The sequence below is a fragment of the Pelobates fuscus genome, chromosome 6, assembly GCF_036172605.1.
Source record: "Pelobates fuscus isolate aPelFus1 chromosome 6, aPelFus1.pri, whole genome shotgun sequence".
Taxonomy (NCBI): Eukaryota; Metazoa; Chordata; class Amphibia; order Anura; family Pelobatidae; genus Pelobates; species Pelobates fuscus.
The window spans coordinates 64292033-64314850 of NC_086322.1; the positions used below are offsets into that span (position 1 = coordinate 64292033).

The following is a 22818-nucleotide window of genomic DNA, read 5'->3' on the forward strand; positions in this document are numbered from 1 at the left end:
CAGCATGCTTCACCCTCTCTAGTCCCTCCTCTAGATTCCTCAGTACTACATGTAGCCAAGTGGAGAAGAAGGAAAAGCAGAATGAAATAGTAAAGCTAGCAGGACAGTTAAAAACACAGACAAGGCACTAGCACCCAATAAAGGGCAACCAGAAGAGAGTGAATGAAACAATTTTTTAAAAACATTTTTTACCAGCCTTGGACGATGAGAGGACATGAGGAATTGTATCCAAGCAGAGAAGGGCACAAGGCCAACTCAAAATATAGGGTTGGTAGTGACAATGACTAAATGGCAACAACTGCCTAAAGCACCTTCCTGCCAAATAATGCACCAGCAAAAAACAAACAAACAAACCTAAATAATAACATTTGTAAAATGTATACATAGATAACCAAGTGGGCCTTGGAGCTTACAGAAGCCAAAATAGGTGTGTGGAATGAAAAGTGACCCTGTCCAATGAAGGCGTGTTTGCCAGGACATAAACCTTTGGGATTATGGCCTTGAACCAATTTGCGAGAGTGATTGCTGAAAAAAGGATCCAGAAAATGAAAAGAACACTTCATAGATGAGAAGTGGCCTCAAAATAGTCTGGCAAAAAGGAATTATCAGTGTACTTATGAATAACCAATACAAGAGGCTTGTAAGACAGCCAACAATTGAAAACTCTACAGAGGGAACTAACAGAAGACACAAAACCTTCCAGTATAGCAACTACTACTGCAACAAATGCATAGTCTGAAATAAGCATACTGCAAGCACTGGGGTCTAACTCCACGAGGAGTCTATGACCGCAGCATAGGCTTGATCTGCACAGCCTGCCAGATATGGATGCCCGGACACAAAGCCACCATAAAAGTTAAGAGCTTCGAAAAGCATCCAAATAGGACACTTTCAACCCTGAATGCATTTTAAAATGTGAGGTAGCTCAAGTTGATTTCCAGCAGTATCCACAGGAAAAACACCAAGCTAGGTATGTACGACATCTTATGGTAAATGTAACTGGTCACAGGTTTCAAAATTTTAAGCAAGGTCACCATGATCTTAAAAAAAAAAAACAAAAAAAAAAACCAACCTCTTAAATGCAAGATCAAATGCTCACTTTCCAAGCAAAACCATCTGGATGGCAAAACAAATCTCAGAAAATAAGGTTTTGCTATAAAGGAAGGGCTTGTGGTTTGGCCATGAAACCTCTACAAAAGTAGCATACTAGGTCCTACAGAAGCCATCAGAAGCTCCAGGGCCAATTCATGATAAATCGTGGCTACCACTCTAGTTCACAAAAGAATTGAAGGGGACAGGTAGCTCAAGTAGAAGTACCAAGGCACTTTAAACAAGATCGCACCTGGTCACTGCTGAAAACCATTAGGACCTAAACATTAAAAATGAAAGGTTGTAAAGGGTCTACTTTGGCAGGATTCTCAGCGCTGAATAAGCGATGAGAAGCTCTTCTGATGAAGATTCCACTCCCCAAGTGTACAAGACCTGGTGAGGAAACCGTGTTCCAATTTTCTACAAAAGAAATATAACTTGCCGTCCCAGCAACATTCCGATCTTCCACCCTCCAGAGAACATTGGAGACCTCCCTCATTGAAGCAGCAATTCATGCCCCTCCTTGGTGGCTGACATAGGCAATCATTGTGATGCCATCAAACAGAATTCCCAACAGAGGAAGATTACTTTGAGACAACCAGTAAGGCTCCCAAACTAGTCATACTGGCATTCGTCCAAACAAATTACCACAATGGTCTACTGAAGAAACACCCCTGGGACACAGACAGTTGTGAATCAGTCAACAGAGTCTTGCATCAGAACATCTATAGACAGCAGCTGTGAGAGAGTTCCTCTGAATTCTATTCTCACTGGCACAGGAAGGAATTTGCCAGAATTGCTGGCAAAGCAGGAGCCCTGAGGAACAAGTTAAAGGAATTGAGATCGAGGATGGGCCAGAGTGTATCCTCCTGCCCCATGAACAGGTTTGAGTAGAATCCAAGATGCTGTTGAAGAACCAAACAGGAGAAATTACTACATTCTTTTCCAAGTCTGCCAGGCAGGCCTCAGTATTGGTAGGAGCAGGAATCAATTATTCAGAGTGTTGTTCTAAAAGGCCAGTGGATACAACACAGTTCACTCAAGGAGAGAAAAACAAGTGGCAAGAGAGGTGAGAACAGCTAAATTAGCCTGCCCTTTGGTGGTTCCCCGCTCAGATCTCAAGCTGGTTTTAGCTCATTTTGTGCCATTACAGAGAGAACATATCTGAAGCATATCAGACTGGTCCCACCTGTACAGGCAGTCCAGATCTGAAATGCCAGCAAGTTCCCTCTGTACGAGAGATACAGCAACCCCAGACGATTGTTTCAACCTTGTAAGGTATCATCAGTGAGGTATAGCCAATATCCCTTCTAGGCACCGTCAGCAAGGGATCCACATTGTTGTTGAAAAGTGACCTGCGCTAGAAAAACAAAGGGAAAACAAGGTGACCAGGGAGGCACAGTGACTCATATCACAGTTGATACACCCCATCTGGAGTTCATGCCTGGTTGTCCACAATTACCAACCTACACGCCTTTGTCAATGCTTTAAGAACATTACAAGAGTTAGCATAGGGTACCAGGTGTCATTCAGTAAGGAACACATTCTCAGCTGCAGGCATGGAAAGCAAAAATTACAGAATCCGTTAGAGGCAGAAACAACTGGATATTCTTTCTGTTTTGAATATTTTTATTGGTTGCTCAAAAGATCTTGAGCAGGCACAATTTAAGGCGATAAATGTAGTATGTGGTTGCCTGCGCAGAGGCATATATATCAGAATGAACAAGCATTTCTGAGAATGTAATACAACATGTAGTACAATAATCGTATATAACAACAGTATTATAAAAGGCAGGCGTCTCAATGTATTGAATAAGCATGTCGCAGATTGAGTGCAATATCATCAGAGCTGTTAGTTTACGAATATATGCCTCAATGAGCAAAGTTATATCTATGATTAGGTTGAGGCGTAATGGTTAACGTTGTGCTATCGTCTGGCCATTTTAATAAGTAACCATAGATGACTTATGCATACTAGAGCTAATGCGGAGAGTCACTCTAGTATGTCAATGTAGCAGTGACGTATACGGCTGTGTGACTAAACAGTTAACAGTATAATTTAGCCCCTGTAAGGGCATTTTAGCCATTCTAAGTAATACAAACATGCAATTGCTGCTGGTTGCTAAACAGCTTAAACTGTGTCTATATGACATGGTGAGAAAATGTTTGCATCAGTCATGAATTTAAAAAAAAACGTTAAGACTAAAAACCTTAATATGCATCAAGAACTTATAGTAGGTGCGTTGGTCGCTCATTGCGCGTCTCATCTCTGGCTTTCTATATTTAGGAGTGCGTACACAAATATCAACTATAAGAATTACAGCAATTGAAAAGCAGAGCTGTCCTTAATGGAGGTGTATGCATGTGGATATCAGTTATGTAGCTATTTGCCCAGATAGCCTAAGCAGTGGTTAACGAGCAGGTCCTGCAATGACATTATAATCATGTTAAACATTATTGTTGTACAGGCTGTCCTGTTGCACTTAGTAATAACAAGCAGGCTGATAGAGAATGCTCATTAGGGCAGATAGAAACAAACATTTAAAAGAGAAAATGAAAAATTATGGGATGAAAATAACGGCAAGTCAATACGGGAGCAAGACCAGTTTTGATGTCAGTCCATGGAGGGCCTCCCATGGCGCGGTCGCAGTGTGTCACCCAAGACCTCGAGTCTCCATCCGTCCCCCCCGAGACTGCTCCAGCCCAGCACCCGAGTCCTCCGCGGCGTTGTGGGCACTCGGGAGCTGAATCAGTCCACTCGACCCCCACACCTAGAGTCCGTGGGCTACCCACTCCCTGCACCTCCCCATCGCCGCCTCAGACTCAGTGAAGCGTGTGTCCCAATGTCTCTCCTGGTGCCGGCCACACTCTTGGGGCCGGTGCCCGCCGCTCCCAGCCACCGGTCCGCCGGGAGGGCCGCGTGATCCTGCCCCACAGGGCTCGCGGCATCAGGGACATAGCTCTCTGGGGACCCCACATACCCAGAGGTGAGGGCACTCACTTTTCCTGCTGGCCAGTTGCAATCCCGGTGGGTCTGTCCGGCACTCAATAGTGCCAAATTCCGCACAGGCCGTCCAGGTCAGCTCCCCCTGGTGAGTATTGCTCTTATTATCGGTCTCTCACGTTTTGCCTTCTCCACCTATGTGGGATGCTGAAATGGCTCTATGCAGGTGCAGGCGATGTTCCTCGTGTTGGTTGTAGGGCCCTCTCGCCCATGCTGTCTGCGGGCTGTATTGCCAGTGGTAAGCTGTCCCTGCTAGTTCAGGGTCTGCGTGGCTCCCCGGGGTATCTCCGTTTTCTCCTCCAGATTCCACTCCTGCTGGCTTGCTGTTCTTCATACAGCTTATTGCCAGTATAGGCGGCCATCATGCGCCCCATGTGGGAGCTCCCCCTGAGGCGCCGGTCACCGCCATGTGGCCGGTATAACCCCCGCCGGCCGAGATTGGGGGGGGGGCAGGGCCGTGCCCCGGGCCAGAGGTAAGCCCACATTAGGCAGTTCTGTCCCCCGTGCTGATGTCTCGGGGCTGTGGCTTTGTGCCGCGTGTGCTGACTGCGGGCGGGTCGGGTGTTCAGCCGCGTGTAGGTCTGGCATGGCCTCTCTGGCTCACCCTGCTTATGGTATGTCGTCCCGTCGGCCTCCAAAGGTAGCCGGAGTAGTTCCTCGTCCTCTGCTGACAGGTTACCCGGCTTTAGGGTGCCTCGGATCTGTATTTTGATCATTTTTACTCTGAGCAACGCCGGAGCTCATGTAGATAGCGTCTGGTCGGCCCGGCCCCGCCCCCCACAACTGGATATTCTAAAGGGGCTAGATGGGGGGGAGGAAGGCGTACTGAAGAATTGTGTTATGAGTATTTCTACTTCAGTGGTTCGGGAAGGACTTTATCCTATATGTCACAGCTGTGAGCTCTTAACTTTCAAAAGAGTTATGCAATCCCCACAACCACATTTGTACTCACCCACTTTATCACATGAGACAATAACTAACCAGTCCAGAAAAAATAAAATAAAAATAAATAACTTTTCTAGGCTGTGTTTTGACATTTAAAATGACAGGTATAGTGGCTATAAATATGTCTCCATGTCTTTCTTTTTAAATGTATTTGAGTTACATCACCGATCTAGGATGTCATGAAGCTTTGCATTTATCTATTTATTCAAAAGAGCAAATAACAGAAGGTGATTTCCAACAATTTGCAAGACAGAGTCTTACGGCAGAACAGATAGTCAGGCAAATACACAACAAAATGTTTTTGGTTCACCATGCAATGGTGACGTTCAGCAGCGACATAAGGTAACCTGTCAAGCACCTTGACATCTTCGAAAGATTAACGACTATCACAATCTCTGAAGCAGAAGGATGAACATCCAGTGTAAATTGGGAAAAGTGTAACAGAGCCCAGGTGCCACTTCATGAATCCTGTTCTCCTTCAAGAATTCCTAAGTAGACACCTCATCAGAGATGGACACCTAATTAAATCAGGAGAGATACACATAGACTTTGGACATTTTAGCACACGCTTCTTTGCAAAAGGTTAAAGTTTCTTAAAATTGCAAGGCGGTCCTCCTGTGTAGAGAAGGTGGTCATTCTCAGTTTTTACAGGGATTGAGGTCTGGACTCTGCTTGACTTTGTCTGTGTGCTTTGGGCCATTGTCAAGTTGGAAATTCCTATTCATCTTCAGCTTTACGACAAAGCCAGCAGGAGCTACTCATTATCCCATCTATCATGGCAAGAGTCTTTGATCCAGATGAAGAGAAGCAGCCCAAAAGCATGATGCACTACCATGCTTCATTCGGTATGGTAATCCTTGAATGATCAGCTTTATTGGTTTTGCAGCAAACATAACGTTTACAAGTTAGGTGGAAAAGTTCAACCTTTGTCTGATAAGTCCATAGCACATTTTCTCACACAGTTTGGGGTGACAGACTGAATCTTTTGGTAGAATTTAGACGGACTTGGATGTTTTTGTAATAAAAGGTTTTCCTCTTGACACCGTACCCCACAGCCCAGATATATGCAGAATACAAGAAATTGTGATCTAATGCAAAGAGTAAATAGTACCAGCCAGAAATACCTGCAGCACCTTCAATGTTGCTGGTGGCCTCTTGGTAGCCTTCCTGATATGTTTACACATCTTCCTCTAGACAACTTTGTGAAGGGACAGCCTGATCTTGCAATGTCTCTGTGATGCCACATTGTTTGACAGTGCTTCATAGTACATTCAGTTCTTCAGCATTCTCTTATATCCCTCTCTTGATTGATATTTTTCAACAATTAGCTCTCAATTTGCTTGATAACTATTTGCAGGTCATGGCTCTCTTAGTATGATGCAACACCAAACATTAAAGCAAATCCAATAGCAACAGCTGACTTTAATCAAAATCACTTTTCTTGATGGCAGGTGTATGCTGCCATTTACCTACATGATTGAAAATGTGATTGGTTAACTGTGAACACAGCTACAGAGCAGGTTGCGCAGACGTATGCAATAAGAGTTGTATTTATTTTTATTTAAAATGGTTATCTAGGCAATTATATTATTGTATATTTAGTTTTGTTCCCTTCAATAAGTAAGATGACATTACTCCAAAAAGGTCTGGCATTTACATGGTTATTACGGTCTTTAAATTTCAATAACATACATTTTCATAAGGGTGAGGAGACTTTACACACTGTATAATATACAAACATATATTTTGAAAAAAAATTAATTAAAAAAAATATTGGTAATGGACTTACATCAGATTTCTCTGCTTTCTCCGAATCAGATGTAGCTGCAAAAGATTACAAGGTAAATGAAAGCTTTGCTTAGGTAGCAATAACATTTCTTGGTTGACTTCTGTCAAGTTTATTCTTGTGTTGAAAAGTTTGAGGAAGGGTAATAAAAAAAAAAAAAAAACTGCCTCAGCTGTTGGGGCAGTGCATTATGGGGGATGATGTTTCATGACGGCTGGTGAGCTAGATCAACTACAATACTTTACTAGCAATACCAATGGTATTACTAGCAATACCAATGGTTTTTACACGCTTAGCGCTCTATAGAAAACAAGCGGATGTTTCAATCTATTCCTTCCATTAAAGTTTCAATTTCATCAATACATTTACAAAAACTCTGGATCTTAAACTTGTATCAGACATTTTACGTATACAACCAAGGATATAAACTAGCACCAAGTCCACCAGCAATCTCAGTGTATACCTTAGATTGCTTTTCTTTTTCTAAAGGCTTTAGTTAAACCAGGGAAACGTTCTATTTTTATCATACCTTGGCTTGATATCGATTAAGAAACAGGGGAAAATGGAGAGCTATTAAAGAACAGTTCTGATGTGTCTTTTTGTTAGAGTTTTTACGTACAACAGCATTTTATTATATTTTTTTATAAAGAATAAATTATATTGCCAACAGATTTACCCTACATAAACTTAAATCTGTTTCATTTGTTAAATCCATGGTAATATATTGTATACATCTACAGGGTGTTGCAGTGGTTATGGTGCCAGGAGTAGTAGGTAGTCAAATAATATTATTGCAAAAAAATGTGAAGGATAGTGGCACTATCAAACCCCAGTGCAGCTATAAAATCACCCAAGTGTATTGTCACAAACACTTAATACAAAAGTGTATATACATATAGTCAAATACATTTTAGAATTGTTTTGACTTCTTACCTAAGGTTAGTAGGACGCTGATCCCCACTACATCAGCCAGAAACTCTTGTGCTAAGCGCTACCTCATTGGCTGAGAACATGAGCTGACCGCTTTCAGCCAGTGAGCCAAACCCTGCACCACTGGGCTAAGCTCAGACAGAGAGCTTCCAGTTCCCAGGCAAAGGTTGTGGAGGCATGTAGCAGCTTCAGGTGAACCCATGGGGTCATTTAGAAAACACATTTGCTATAACATACCTTTACTTCCATTTGTGTTCTCCTGATGCTTATCTTGGTCCTGAAAATTGAACCACGACAATGTAAAACAGTTTAAATAATTTAGAGGGGGGGACGAAGAAATATTAAAGTACTACAAAAACATGCTGGTTTGGAAACATGTCAGAAAAACACACAATTGTTCGAAGAAAAAACATTTTTCTACTATATTTCATAATTAAGCATCTAAATACAAAAAAAACAAGTCCTGCGCTCAAACTCCAACTACTCTTGTCGGCGGTAACGACCATAGTACACATCAGCCCCAATACATACAGTAAAAACCAAAGAAAAAAGTTACCTGCGCTCTTCCCAAATCCCTATGCATATTTAAACAAATGGAGGTTACTTAGTTGCTCCAATGGCCATGAGAGTTTAGCCCACATGCCACATCAAGGCAAACCTCTCAGGTGGGGCCTACACTAACCTTCCACCTTGCTTCCTTGAGCTTCTGGCAAATATATCTCTAATGAGACAAAGATGGGTATTTTATATACACCCCTACAAGCAACTAAATAACCTCCATTTGTTTAAATATGCATAGGGATTTGGTTGCTTAGTATCTAAAGTCAAATAAATTAGTCCGGGTTAAATCTGATCCCTATCTAGTAGCAAGAGATATACAGTATCTCACAAAATTGAGTACACCCCTCACATTTTTGTAAATATTTTATTATATCTTTTCATGTGTCAACACTGAAGAAACAACACTCTGCTACAATGTAAAGTAGTAAGTGTACAGCCTGTACAACAGTGTAAATTGGCTGTTCCCTCAAAATAACTCTCACAGCCATTAATGTCTAAACCGTTGGCAACACAAGTAAGAACACCTAAGTGGAAATGTCCAAACTGGGCCCAAAGTGTCAATATTCTGTTTGGCCACCATTATTGTCCAGCACTGTCTTAACCCTCATAGGCATGGAGTTCACCAGATCTTCACAGGTTGCCACTGGAGACACAAAACACACAGCTAAGGCAACAAGGGAGTGGCTCAAGAAGAAGCGCATTAAGGTCCTGGAGTGGCCTAGCCAGTATCCAGACCTTAAATCCCATAGAAAATCTGTGGAGGGAGCAGAAGGTTCGAGTTGCCAAACGTCAGCCTCGAAACCTTAATGACTTGGAGAGGATCTGCAAAGAGGAGTGGGACAAAATCCCTCTTGAAATGTGTGCATACCTGGTGGCCAACTACAAGAAAAGTCTGATCTCTGATTGCCAAAAAGGTTTTTCCACAAAGTACTAAGTCGAAGGGGTCAAATACTTATTTCATTCATTGACATGCAAATTAATGTATAACTTTTTTGACAAGCGCTTTTCTAGATTTACTTTTTGTTATTCTGTCTCATACTGTTAAAATACACCTACCATTAAAATTATAGACTGATCATTTCTTTGTCAGTGGACAAATGTTCAAAATCAGTAGGGGGATCAAATACCTTTTCCCCACACTGTAAATACATATACAGTGGGACCTCGGTTTACGAATTTAATGCGTTCTCCGGGACGCTTCTTATTGCAAAACATTTGTAAACCGAAACGTGGTTTCCCATAGGAATGCATTGAAAACCAATTAATCTATTCTGGAGGTGAGAAAAAAGTCAAAATAAGCCTGCATGGAAACCAACCCACAATGCAGAACACACAATAAAAAGGCATGCAAACGACGAAGCTCAGCTCCCTAGCTTTCCACAGCTTGAGAATAGCACCAAAAAAACTAAATTTCAAGAATGGCTCCAAAACTCGATGCAAAAGCTGCTCCAACAACTCCACACTCGACGCCACGTGCTACCCACAAGCTTGAGCATGCCAATAGCATGACAATGACAATAGAATTACATGTCAGAATATATACCTCCGGGCTGCTTTCTTCTGATGAACCTTTATTCTTGAATGTGGACTCTGAAATAGAAAAGATACCGATATGAACATGCTTTAGTGATTTCTATGGACAAACTTGAGGGACTGGAAACACACTTACCAGTACTAAGGGTTTCAGAAAGTTTGCGCTTCTTGGGAGGTCTGCCTCTTTTTCTTTTATCCTGTTCAGTTTTATGCTCACTTCCCTAAGATGGGTTATAAAAAAAAATGTTTACAGTGTCCCCTCTAAATACATTGGGGTGGATCAAAACCTGGCCCATAATTATTGTTAAAAGCTGCCAAAGAGCAATTAGCAATGTCAACATTCCAATAATTTCCAAAATCAGTTTTACCCTATAACCTATGTCAACCAGTCAACGTAAATATGCAAAACCACGCAAAAGATTTTTTTTCACAGATAACTATTTTCATCTAATCAAAGATAAGGAAACCGTTTTGCACACAAGCAAGAAAGATACCCCAAATACCTTCACGGCCAGGTGCGTTCACGAGAGAGCACAATATTATATAAATTTGTATGCATTGATTAATTACAGGACAAATAAGCACATTTATAACAATATAACTTAGCAACATGTACATTGTACCTTAAATGCCAGTTTTGAACAACATTAAAGAGAACCTGTCATAACATGGAAGACCGACACTGCCAGACCAGTTTGAACTAGTTGCCCTATCCCTCCTCAATCTTTCAGCCCTTGCCATTGTTTGACCTCACCCTTTCTTGTACTATAGTGCTCTTAACCTATTGTACGTAAATTAGACTGTTGGGGGCTTAAACTATGTGTGCTATATCTATTATAAAGACGGACTAACTTTAGTTGCTGTTTTAACCTTCACCAAGTGTCGTCTGGTGTTTGGTCCAGAGTGGAAAAGGCCCCAGTGATCCCAGTCAAGCCTTGATGACTGGGTCTGAAGTGTTCCAGGGTCCCTGTTCGCTACGAGGAAGCAGACTTGGCGGAGGTACCTGGTTGGAGTACTGGAGCCCCGTCACATATACATTGTGCTGGCAGACTTACTAGCATATGTATAGATTTCACTAAAATCAGAGGATTAATAATATATATATATATATATATATATATATATATATATATATATATATATATATATATATATATATATAAATAAAAGGGAGCCTTTCCTCCCCTCCTCTCAGTCCGTTCAGTCTGTGCTGATCAGCACAGAGATAAGAAGGCAGTGCTTTGCAACTATCCTCTTTCTTGCTTGAATTATTTTTTATAAGATATTTTACCAGGAAGGGTATATTGAGATTTCTCTTGTTTTCAAGTATGTCCTGCCTAAGGGTTAGCGAAGGACAATTAGGGAGGAGGCTGTGTGTGAAAGCAGCACAGAAAAGTGAGAGAAATAGCCAGAAAGAGATATTGCAGCAGGGCTGGAAGGCAATGTGAGAATTGAGACAAAGAACAGATTAGTGTGATTTACACAAAGCCAACAAAGGACATTTGACCTGTTACATAAAGCAAATCTGTGATTACCACAACATCCCCACATCGGAAGGTCCATCCATTAGGCTAAAGCAGGGATAGGCAACCTTCGGCTCTGCAGATGTTTTGGACTACACCTCCCATGATGCTTTGCCAGCATTATGTGTGTAAGAGCATTATGGGGGATGTAGTCCACATCTGGAGAGTTGAAGGTTGCCTATCCCTGGGCTAAAGCTACGAAGAGACTGCACAATGCTAACCCCTGGAAAGTTACCCATCAATGACATGAAGCCTGGCAGGACATATTTGGAAATGTCAAAAAAGTTTTGTTGCAAGCCCAGATCTCTTGATTTCAAAGCTCTCACAGAGTAGCTCACTTAACAAGAGAATGAATACACACACACATATATATATATATATATCAGACTCAAAGGAATCCATGTTTAAAATGGAATGAGGCAAAAATGCTTTGTTAAGCTATTTTGCATTTGCCCACCCAGAATCCTTTGCGGTAGTAACATCACTGCAAATTTGTGATTTCTGTGGGGAAAGTAAATCTTATGGCTTGACTAGTGTGCAGATTTTTGTTTAGCATTGTATTAACTATCCACAGATTTCAGGTGGAAGGGATTTTCAATCACAATTATTTCCCCACCATAACCTCTTTGGTGATATATAGATATATATACATACATACATACATATATATATATATATATATACACATATATACACACACACACACACACACACACACACACACTATATCCCCCATAGAAAACAATTTTTATTGGCCTATATTACATTTTAGATTCCAATAATTGCAGATCTAGTACCTACATCTAGTGCAAGCCCTTCCCTTCTTCCCAGCACAGACGACAAACGTCGAGTTTGCAGTATTCTATTAAGAACAATATTAAACTTTGAATCACAAGGACAAACTGACTTATGATAGGAAAATGTTGTAAAAAGGTATATTTACTTTTTTTTAAATAAATTGATGGATCGCTTTGTTTAATTAAGTGATGGCAAATCTCCAATTATTGTGGTCTATATTTGGCAAAATACTCTAACTCACTGATCATCTTGAGAAAGACAGTCTAGAAGCTGAGATATATTAATGAAAATAAAGAAAAATGAGGGTGCTAATATAAAGCACACAGCTGATCATTTTGTGCATATTTGTTGCTTAAAAAAAACAAACAAAAAAAATAAAAAAAAAATAAACACACCCACACCCACACATATATACTTACACACCCAGATTCACATATTGAAAAATTATGCTGGTAGACCTTTTCAAAGTTTTGTTTGGATGTTTATCATGCACTAGGGAATTTCCCTTTCATTCCCCTGCCTCAGGTGAAAAACAAACAGCTCTCATAGACACAATGGTTTCACATAGTAATATCCTGCCTGTAATACTAGTATTTATATGTGGCAGGGTAACCTTTGCCTGTACCAATTCAGTCACTAAACTACATAATCCCTAACTTGTCTTCCAGGGAGAGCACATTTCTGCTGCATTACTGGATGGAATAAAACTAGGATCTATGATGAGGCTCCAAACAGGTAGACTGGGCAATACAGCAAGGCTTTTTTTTTTTTTTGAAGCAAGACATCCACAGACTGCTCCAATGAGCATTTGGAACAAACTGTGGCAAAAATTCAACTGCATTTGGAAGTCAAATGACACCCTTAGTGAGATTTGTTTTTTTGCCATAAAAGTGCCCAAAAGGCAGAACTTTTGCTATTGCAGAACTGCAACTCCCATAGTTACATAGTTAGATAGCTGAAAAGAGACTTGCGTCCATCAAGTTCAGCCTTCCTCACACCTGTTGATGCTCAGACAATCTTATCAGAGCCATCATTTAAGTTGTAATTCTCTATAGCTGAGTTATCTTTCAGATAGCCAAAAGATAACTATACTTTTGCACAATGTCCTTGCAATGGAAGTTGGAAAATAATAATATGTAAATAAAACTGCTAACATGAGTGAGGGAAAAACCCAGGTATCTTTCCAGCCAATGACACTGTAGCTTTTTTTTTTTTTTTTTTTTTTTTTAAATGAGGTAATTCTATATTTTTCTTAAGTTTTTTTCCTTAAGTGCTCTAGACGTCTTCTTACGTGTTTAGAAAGTCTACATGAAAGCTGGAGGGAGAGAGAGAGAAAAGCCACTCTTCATTGCGGTGTAATAGTAGCTTTAAACACTTAATCTTTCTTCAACATTCCAGAAGCAGTGTAGTACTTTGATAAAATGCAAAGCTGCATTTTGTGAATGTGTATTAAGTATTACAATTCCTCTGGCTGTACTTTAATTCTACATTGAATTTCTTGGCACCACATATAACAGTTTAAGTGATGTACACATTCTCCAGGAAACAGACGAACACGAACGAACGCACGCACGCACGCACACCACAGTTTGTCACAGATTTTAAAGAAAAGTGCAAACTTCTACAGCACTTTCATAGTTGTATACAATATATAACATTTCCAAGTTATGAAATTCCCACACTTCACGTCATAGTACTTGGCCTCAAGTATGTGGTACTGTGCATGCCTGGGCGTCTACTGATCGCTGTGAGACTGCCGTGTTAGAAGACCGGGTAGGAAACACTAGTTTAGACCAGGAGGCATGGGACACCTACCGGGGACCCATGCCCAGAGGTAAAACTTAGAACTCCTTATAAGTTCTAAGTTTTAGGAAACAAAGTTTTTTTTTTTTTTTTTTTTTATAAAACAACAAGAGTGTGCTTAAGCACACATATAAGAAATAATAATCATATATAGTATCAAATAAATAATGATCTTTAAATAGTAGAACTTAGCTTGTTGAGAGCTGGTAGCTCCCTTCCTAATGGCTGTAGGAGAAGAAAAAAAAAAAAGACAGGGTCCTCCTTTAACCCCATTAGTGACCAGACCGCTTTTCAATATTCTCACCATTTGGTACTAGGGCTGTTATTACATTTCTGCAGGGTTTGTGTTTAGCTGTAATTTTCCTATTACTCATGGACTGTATCCACACATTTTATATACCGTTTTTCACGCCATTAACTCCTTAAGGACTGAGCCAAATGTTCACATTGTGATCAAAACAAAACGTAAACAAAAACTTGAGTTTGCGCTATATGTCTGTTCAGGCGTAATTCGCCTCTTTCATATCACGTGCACCCACACTTATTATACATCATTTTATTCAGGGGAAACAGGGCTTTCATTTAACAAATATTTAGGTATGAAACATAATTTAATATTAATAAAATATAAAAAAAAAAAAAATGGGAAAAAATATGAATAAAAAAAAAAAAATGGGATGGGAGTACATATTTGCTACATTATAACTATATGGCGTGAATGATTGGATGCTTAGTGCTATAAAAAGCGCTATATACTGTTGCAACAGCAAGGGTGGGGAGGAGGAATCTATGTTCAGACTGGTTCGATTAAAAAAAAAAAACGGAACCAGAAAGGGCTGCCCTCTTTTCCACCATTTTGTACATCTTTTCTATTGAATCACTTGCTACAAAAATTAGAGAAAACAATGATATAAAGGGGTACCCAATTAAACAACAGTCAAAACTTTGCTTAAATGCGGACGATGTCCTTGTTTGAGGGATCCAAACAAATCTCTGAAATATTTGTTAGAAGAACTAGAAAGATTTAGTCACATTTCTGGCTGCAAACTAAATATGACTAACTGTTGCTCAACGCTATAATATAAATAAAAACGAACGAGAGCAAATATGTAGTAGATATGGGTTTGACTTCTCAAGGAAGACCTTCACCAATCTGGGTGTCATCATTCCATCAGACATTAAATAGTTGAATGTAACTTTCTAGATAACCTAAGATCCATGAACATACTGTTAAAATGATGGATTAATAAAGAGATTTCATGGCATGGCAGAATCAACATTAATAAAGCATATATTTTACCTAAATGGGTTTATTTCGAATGTTGCCATTAAATTTCCCAACTCCCTGGTTAGAACTAATCCAACAAAGCTTCAGAAACTTTGTGTGGAAAGGGAAAATACCAAGTATCAGCACTGATATAATATAAAAAAAAATACTAAATTGGGTGGATTAGGTTTCCCTATTGTTCAGCAATATCATAATGCCAGCATCATAGATCACATCCACAAGATGCATAATCCAACTTGATCTCATCAATGAAGATTGGTACCATTTAGAGAAAAAACTAGCAGATTGCAAAGACGTATCTATGTTAATATGGAACTTGGGAAATAGGAAAACTACACTGACAAATAAAGCTGTTGATACATAATCATTCTACCACTGTGTGAACAATATTAAAAAATAATTAACTTATCCAACAAAATTTTGAAATTCTAGAATATTCAATAAATTTCAAATAATGTAGAAGATTTAAAGTTAGAACACTGTAAAAATGCAGGAATACAAAAAGGTGTATCACCTCATGGAAAATAGTACTATAAAAAAAAAAAAATCAGTCTTGCAACATTCGTATGAGCTGCCTGCAAGAGAAGCATTCAATTAGATTTGTGTGAAAAAAAGTTTTTTGAGAAGACCTTCTCTATTGGAATATAATGCAATATCAGTGATGCTAGAAAAAATATTTCTGCAATAAGATAACAAAAGTATTGGCTAAATGTGTAAATTGTATCAAAATACTGGATAATAAAGAACAGAAAGATAGAAATAGAAATACAGATCAATTGATAAGAATATCCATGAGCTCTTATTAATAGAAATGCACTTTAAATGCATCAATAGATGGTATGATGTTCCAATGAGATTAGTAAAAAGGTTTCCAAATAGCAATAATAAATCCTGGAGATGTGAAGAACAAACGGGTTCCTATTTGCATATATTCTGGGAATGCAAACAGAAACACGCACTTTATGGTCCTCGGCTTTTGATTTTATTGAAAAGGCCCTAAGGATTAACATAAAAAAAAGTTCTCCAATAATTGGATTATTGAACCTGAATTTGTCAAAATATTCAAAAGAACAAACTTATTTAATAATCCATACATGTGCGGCAGTTAAAATCTTGTTCAAAGAGCCTGGAAGCAGAAACATGCTTTTTCAAAATCGACTTTCTGTAATCATTTGTTTTGGCAGTTAAAGATGGAAAAATGGGAGAAAATTAGTTGTGGAGGCAGAGGAGAAATTAAATATATCTAATAACGTCTTTGTGTTCGTACTAGCACAAAAAATATTGTCATAGTCCCTCATACCAGAATATCGAGTTGATCCCAGTACCCGGCTGGCAGCCAACATGATCTATGTTACATGGTGTAGTTAGAGGATCTTGCATGGTTTCCCCTAGGGGTAGAATCAGCAGGATCTCGTAACCATTAATGTATAATTAAAAAAAAATAAAAAAAAATCTTTTTTGACAGTTTGTATTTCCATGTTCAAGGGAATTTTCCCAAAATAAAAAAAAAAGTATTTAAAATGAAACGTGTAATCTCTAAAATGTTTTATTCCACCAATAATTATGTAAACAATGAATGAATACAAATAAAAATAAAATAAAAGTATGCACATAATAAAAAACAAAACAAAAAAAACACATATTTTCTAACTTTGACCCCCAAAACCTGTTACGCATCTACAACTGCCAAAAAACACCCATGCTAAATAGTTTCTAAATGTTGTCCTGAGTTTAAAAATACCAAATGTTAACATATACTTAACTTTTGTTGGAAAGTTATAGAGCTATAAGTACAAGTAGCACTTTGCTATTTCCAAACCATTTTTTTTTTTTTTTTTAATTAACGCAAGTTACAATGTAACACTGATATCTGTCAGGAATTCCTGAATAACCCTTCACATGCATATATTTTTTTAAAAGAAGACAACCTAAGGTATTAAACTTGGGGTATTTTGACTGTTTTCATGCAACCATTTTACCACCAATCTATGCCAAATGATAAAAAGAACTTTAAGCGTTACACATACACACAGTTTATTTCCTATAATTCAATCTATTATAATTAAAGCATTTTATATATATTATACATATCATTTCATTCTAAGTGTATTTTGAGATGTGTATATGTATCTATCTATCTATCTATCTCAAAGTACACTTATAATAAAATCACATATATGCATTATATATGTATAATCTATTATAAAATGCTTTAATTATTTTATAATATATGTATAATATATTTATTTGATTATTATTTTTTTTTACTTTCTAGCAGCCTGGGGGACTGCCTGACCGCTCAGACAGTTCCCCTGCTGGCAAGCTCCATAGACTCCTCTTGTGGCGATGTGGTCGTGGTGATCACATGTCTCTGAGCTGCTGCAGGGGGACTACGGTAGTTCCCTCCGACCATGATAGCCGCTCCAGGGCTCCTATATGCCGCGGACGTACTAGGTATGTCCCCGATCCTTAACTACCGTTTTTTGTCTGACGTACCTAGTACGTCCACAGTCGTTAAGGGGATATGTATTTATAACTTCATGTATTTTTATTTAAATATGAATGTATATTAATATAAAAATACAGTTAGAACAAATTAAAAATTTTTAATAATATATATATAAATATTTAATTATATAAATTAAAATACACTTTTAATAATGATGTATGTATGTATGTATGTATGTATGTATGTATGTATATATATATATATATATATATATATATATATATATATATATATATATATATATATATATATATATATATATATATATATATATATATATATATATATATATATATATATATATATATATATATATATATATATATATATATATACCGTATATACTCGAGTATAAGCCGACCCGAATATAAGCCGAGGCCCCTAATTTTACCCAAAAAAACTGGGAAAACTTATTGACTCGAGTATAAGACTAGGGTGGAAAATGTAGATCCTAAAAAAGTAATATTAACTGAATATTTATTTACAGTGTGTGTATATAATGAATGCAGTGTGTGTGTGTGTGTATGAATGCAGTGTGTATATGAATGCTGTGTGTGTATGCAGTGTGTGTATGAATGCAGTGTGTGTATAATGAATGGAGTGCAGTGTGTGTATATGAGTGCAGTGTGTGTATGAGTGCAGTGTGTATATAATGAATGCAGTGTGTATATAATTAATGCAGTGCAGTGTGAATGCAGTGTGTATGTATGAGTGCAGTGTGTATATGAATGCAGTGTGTATATAATGAATGGAGTGCAGTGTGTGTATATGACTGCAGTGTGTGTATGAGTGCAGTGTGTGTGTGTGTATGAGTGCAGTGTGTATATAATGAATGCAGTGCAGTGTGTGTATATGAGTGCAGTGTATGCAGTGCAGTGTGTATGTATGAGTGCAGTGTGAATGCAGTGTGTATGTATGAGTGCAGTGTGTATGTATGAATGCAGTGTGTATGCAGTGTGTGTATGAATGCAGTGTGTGTATATAATGAATGCAGTGTGTATGAGTGTGTGTATGAATGCAGTATGTGTGTGTGTGTGAGTCTAGAGCATTGGTGGGGGTGGGCATTTTATTAATTATTATTATTTAATTATTATTGTAATATATATATTTTTTTATGTCATTATTTTTTTTATTATTATTATTTTTTTATTTTATTATTATTTTTTTATTTATTTTTTCGTCCCCCTCCCTGCTTGTTAGCTGGCCAGGGAGGGGGGCTCTCACTCCCTGGTGGTCCAGTGGATGGGCTGTAGGAGGGGGCTGTCAGGAAGCTGTAACTTACCTTCACAGCAGCTCCTGTCAGCTCCCTTCTCTCTCCTCCGTCCGTCCGTGCAGCTCCCAGGTCAGCTTCCTCTGCAACTCTCGCGGCCGCGCGGAGCGTTGCCACGGTAACCCGTGGCAACGCTCTGACCCCGCGGCTCTCGCGAGAGTTGCAGAGGAAGCTGACCTGGGAGCTGCACGGACGGACGGAGGAGAGAGAAGGGAGCTGACAGGAGCTGCTGTGAAGGTAAGTTACAGCTTCCTGACAGCCCCCGGTCCTTGTCTGTATTATGGCAATGAAAATTGCCATAATACAAACAACTGACTCGAGTATAAGACGAGTGAGTGTTTTTCAGCACAAAAAATGTGCTGAAAAACTCGTCTTATACTCGAGTATATACATATATATATATATATATACATATATATATATATATATACATATATATATACACATATATACACATATATACACATATATATACATATATACATATATATATATATACACATATATATATATACATATATATATATACATATATATATACATATATATATACATATATATACACATATATATATATATATATATATATATATATATATATATATATATATATATATATATATATATATATATATGCAGAAATAAGGGAAGCACTCTCCGGTCTTCATAAAAAGTCCTTACGTATTTATTTACAAATTTTCAAAATAACGATCGACGTTTCGACCCCTCAGGGTCTTCCTCAAGATCAGTGTATCAATAAACATAAACCGAATATATAGCTTAATCACTAATGTACTCACCAATCGTGAATGAATCACCTCCCCTCCTCCGTGTGAACCCGGAAGTGAATTAGCGATCACGTGACAGCGTGACTCGTCGTGCTACGTGCGTGCTGACGTGTACATGTGTTGCTAGGAAACCCATATACAAAACGTTTACAGGGTTATTAATCCCGAGCATAATAGATATGTGGATCTGTATCTATGTAAATAGGATGTGCATAATGAGAAATGTACGAATAGCTATGTATACCGCTATATAAGATGCAAACAAATCTATAAAACTTTGCCAGTGAATCCATATATGTGATCACATAATAAAAATAGTGCCAAATTGCATGCAGTGAAAATAATGTGCATAGTTGTCATATAGATCTCCCCAGAGAGCTATATCGCCTAATCTTATGTATACATAGGACATAGAGAATAAATATAAAGGTGAAATCCACCATATCATATCGAAAATAACAATGGAGAATTCGTTGAAAATAATAATAATAATCATAATCTATATACAAAGGCAAAGCAGGGCAGTTCTGACATAGCTGAAAGGGATAACAATGAGAATTCTATGTGTAATAGAGAGAGCGGCTAGAGGATATATATCCATATTCTTAAGGAATTAGTCATATTAAAGACCTAATCTACCAGTCAGGCACCACCAGGAACTATCTCGGATCAGGAGAAAAACTGAAAAACTGAGAAAGAGTGCCACACAGAGAGAGCAGAGCAAAAGAGACAGTTAGAGAGAGAAAAAAATGAATGAATAGTTCAGATGTGTATACACCACATCTAACGGGATTTTATACCCTCATTATAGAAACATAGAAAAAACAATATTTTCATTAAGCCCCTTAGGGGCGACAGTGTCCAACCGATATATCCATTGGGCCTCTCGTTGAAGCAGGATCTTCGATCTGTCCCCTCCTCTGGACATGGGAGGAACATGATCTATGGCCACAAATCTGAGAGTCGGGAGTCTGTGTTCCAGGTTTAAAAAATGTTTGGCCACTGGCTTATCGCTATACTGATCCCTGAATGCGGTCATGATCGTAGATCTATGTCCTCTTATGCGATCCCGTAGGGTCAGGTCGGTTTTCCCCACATATGAGAGTCCGCAGGGGCATGTGATCATGTATATGACATGATCAGTGGTACATGTAATATAATGTGGTATTTTGATTTTAAGGCCACTATGAGGATGGGCGAAAGTTGTACCACTGATCATGTGACCACATGTCACACACCCACTGCATTTAAAGCATCCTTTCTTAGAGATTAAAGCGGGCTTGCGGTAGCTGGCTATAGGATCATTCTTAACCAGGAGATCTTTCAAATTTTTGTTTCTTTTATAGCTCAGTATGGGTGTTTCCAAGAATGTTCTAGGTAAGGATCTGTCCGACCTAAGCATCCCCCAGTTTTTATGAATGGAGTTTCTAATGATCGAGGTCCCTGTATGAAAAGTGATAGGGAGGTAGATCCTCGGTGTTTTAGGTTTTGTCTTGATTTCGGAAGTAGTTTTCTCATAATTCCAAATGTCAACTGCTTTAGCATGTGCCAACTTAAGTGTACCCGGTAGATATCCTCGTTCTCTAAATCTCTCCCACATCTCTTGGATCTGTAGGTCTCGTTTGTCCGTTTCCGTGTTGTATCTGAGGACCCTTAGAAACTGCGATATCGGTAGTGATCTTTTAAACTGTTTGGGATGAAAACTGGACGCCATGAGTAGAGTATTACGATCTGTTCTTTTTCGATGTAGAGTGAATTCAAGTTTGTCATCTTTCTTGTATATTGTCACATCTAGAAGTTGGATCGATAGTGTGTCTTGTTCAACACTCAGCTTAACTGGTGTAGATAGTTGGTTGATTTCAGTGGTCATCTTTTCTAGCTCAACGGAGGTCCCAGTCCAGATAAGAAACACGTCATCGACGAAGCGATAGTAGTGTTTAATGTGGTGTCCATATTTACATAGGATATGCGTTTGTTCGAACATGAACATATAGGAGTTGGCGTATGCTGGTGCCATAGCCGCACCCATTGCAGTTCCAGACAACTGAAGATAGAATTGGTTTTCAAACTTGAAAAAATTGCAGGAGAGTGCTATTGACAGAAATTCCAAGAGGTATTCGATAGGGGGTCCTTCATAAACCGATGATTGGATGAGAATATCTCTGAGCGCTTGTATGCCTTCCCTATGTGGTATTATCGTATAAAGACTTTGTACGTCCATCGTAACCAACAGGGCTGTATGTTCCACCCCGGGATCTTGTTTAATCTTGGACATAAAGTCTTGTGTGTCACGTAGGCATGTAGGTAGCGCCAGTACGCTGTCTTTGATAAAAATATCAATGTACTTGGCAATCGGTTCGAGTAAGCTTTCTCTGGCGGATACTATGGGTCTTCCTGGTGGTTGTAGTGGGTCCTTGTGGATCTTAGGTAGAGTATATAATATTGGGTGTTTATGACTTTATGTCCAAGATTAAACAAGATCCCGGGGTGGAACATACAGCCCTGTTGGTTACGATGGACGTACAAAGTCTTTATACGATAATACCACATAGGGAAGGCATACAAGCGCTCAGAGATATTCTCATCCAATCATCGGTTTATGAAGGACCCCCTATCGAATACCTCTTGGAATTTCTGTCAATAGCACTCTCCTGCAATTTTTTCAAGTTTGAAAACCAATTCTATCTTCAGTTGTCTGGAACTGCAATGGGTGCGGCTATGGCACCAGCATACGCCAACTCCTATATGTTCATGTTCGAACAAACGCATATCCTATGTAAATATGGACACCACATTAAACACTACTATCGCTTCGTCGATGACGTGTTTCTTATCTGGACTGGGACCTCCGTTGAGCTAGAAAAGATGACCACTGAAATCAACCAACTATCTACACCAGTTAAGCTGAGTGTTGAACAAGACACACTATCGATCCAATTTCTAGATGTGACAATATACAAGAAAGATGACAAACTTGAATTCACTCTACAT

The 22818-nt window shown here is 38.7% G+C and overlaps 1 protein-coding gene across 1 annotated transcript in view; it reads right to left on the bottom strand.

The window, feature by feature from the left end:
• Positions 1–22818, bottom strand: part of BOD1L1 (biorientation of chromosomes in cell division 1 like 1) — a 98676-nt gene that overhangs the window by 12232 nt on the left and 63626 nt on the right. The window contains exons 22-25 of the mRNA XM_063457788.1: positions 9985–10069; positions 9859–9905; positions 7992–8031; positions 6828–6862 (exon numbers count right to left, since the gene is read on the bottom strand). Coding sequence (XP_063313858.1) covers positions 6828–6862; positions 7992–8031; positions 9859–9905; positions 9985–10069 — 207 coding nt within the window. The remainder of the gene's footprint in view (positions 1–6827; positions 6863–7991; positions 8032–9858; positions 9906–9984; positions 10070–22818) is intronic.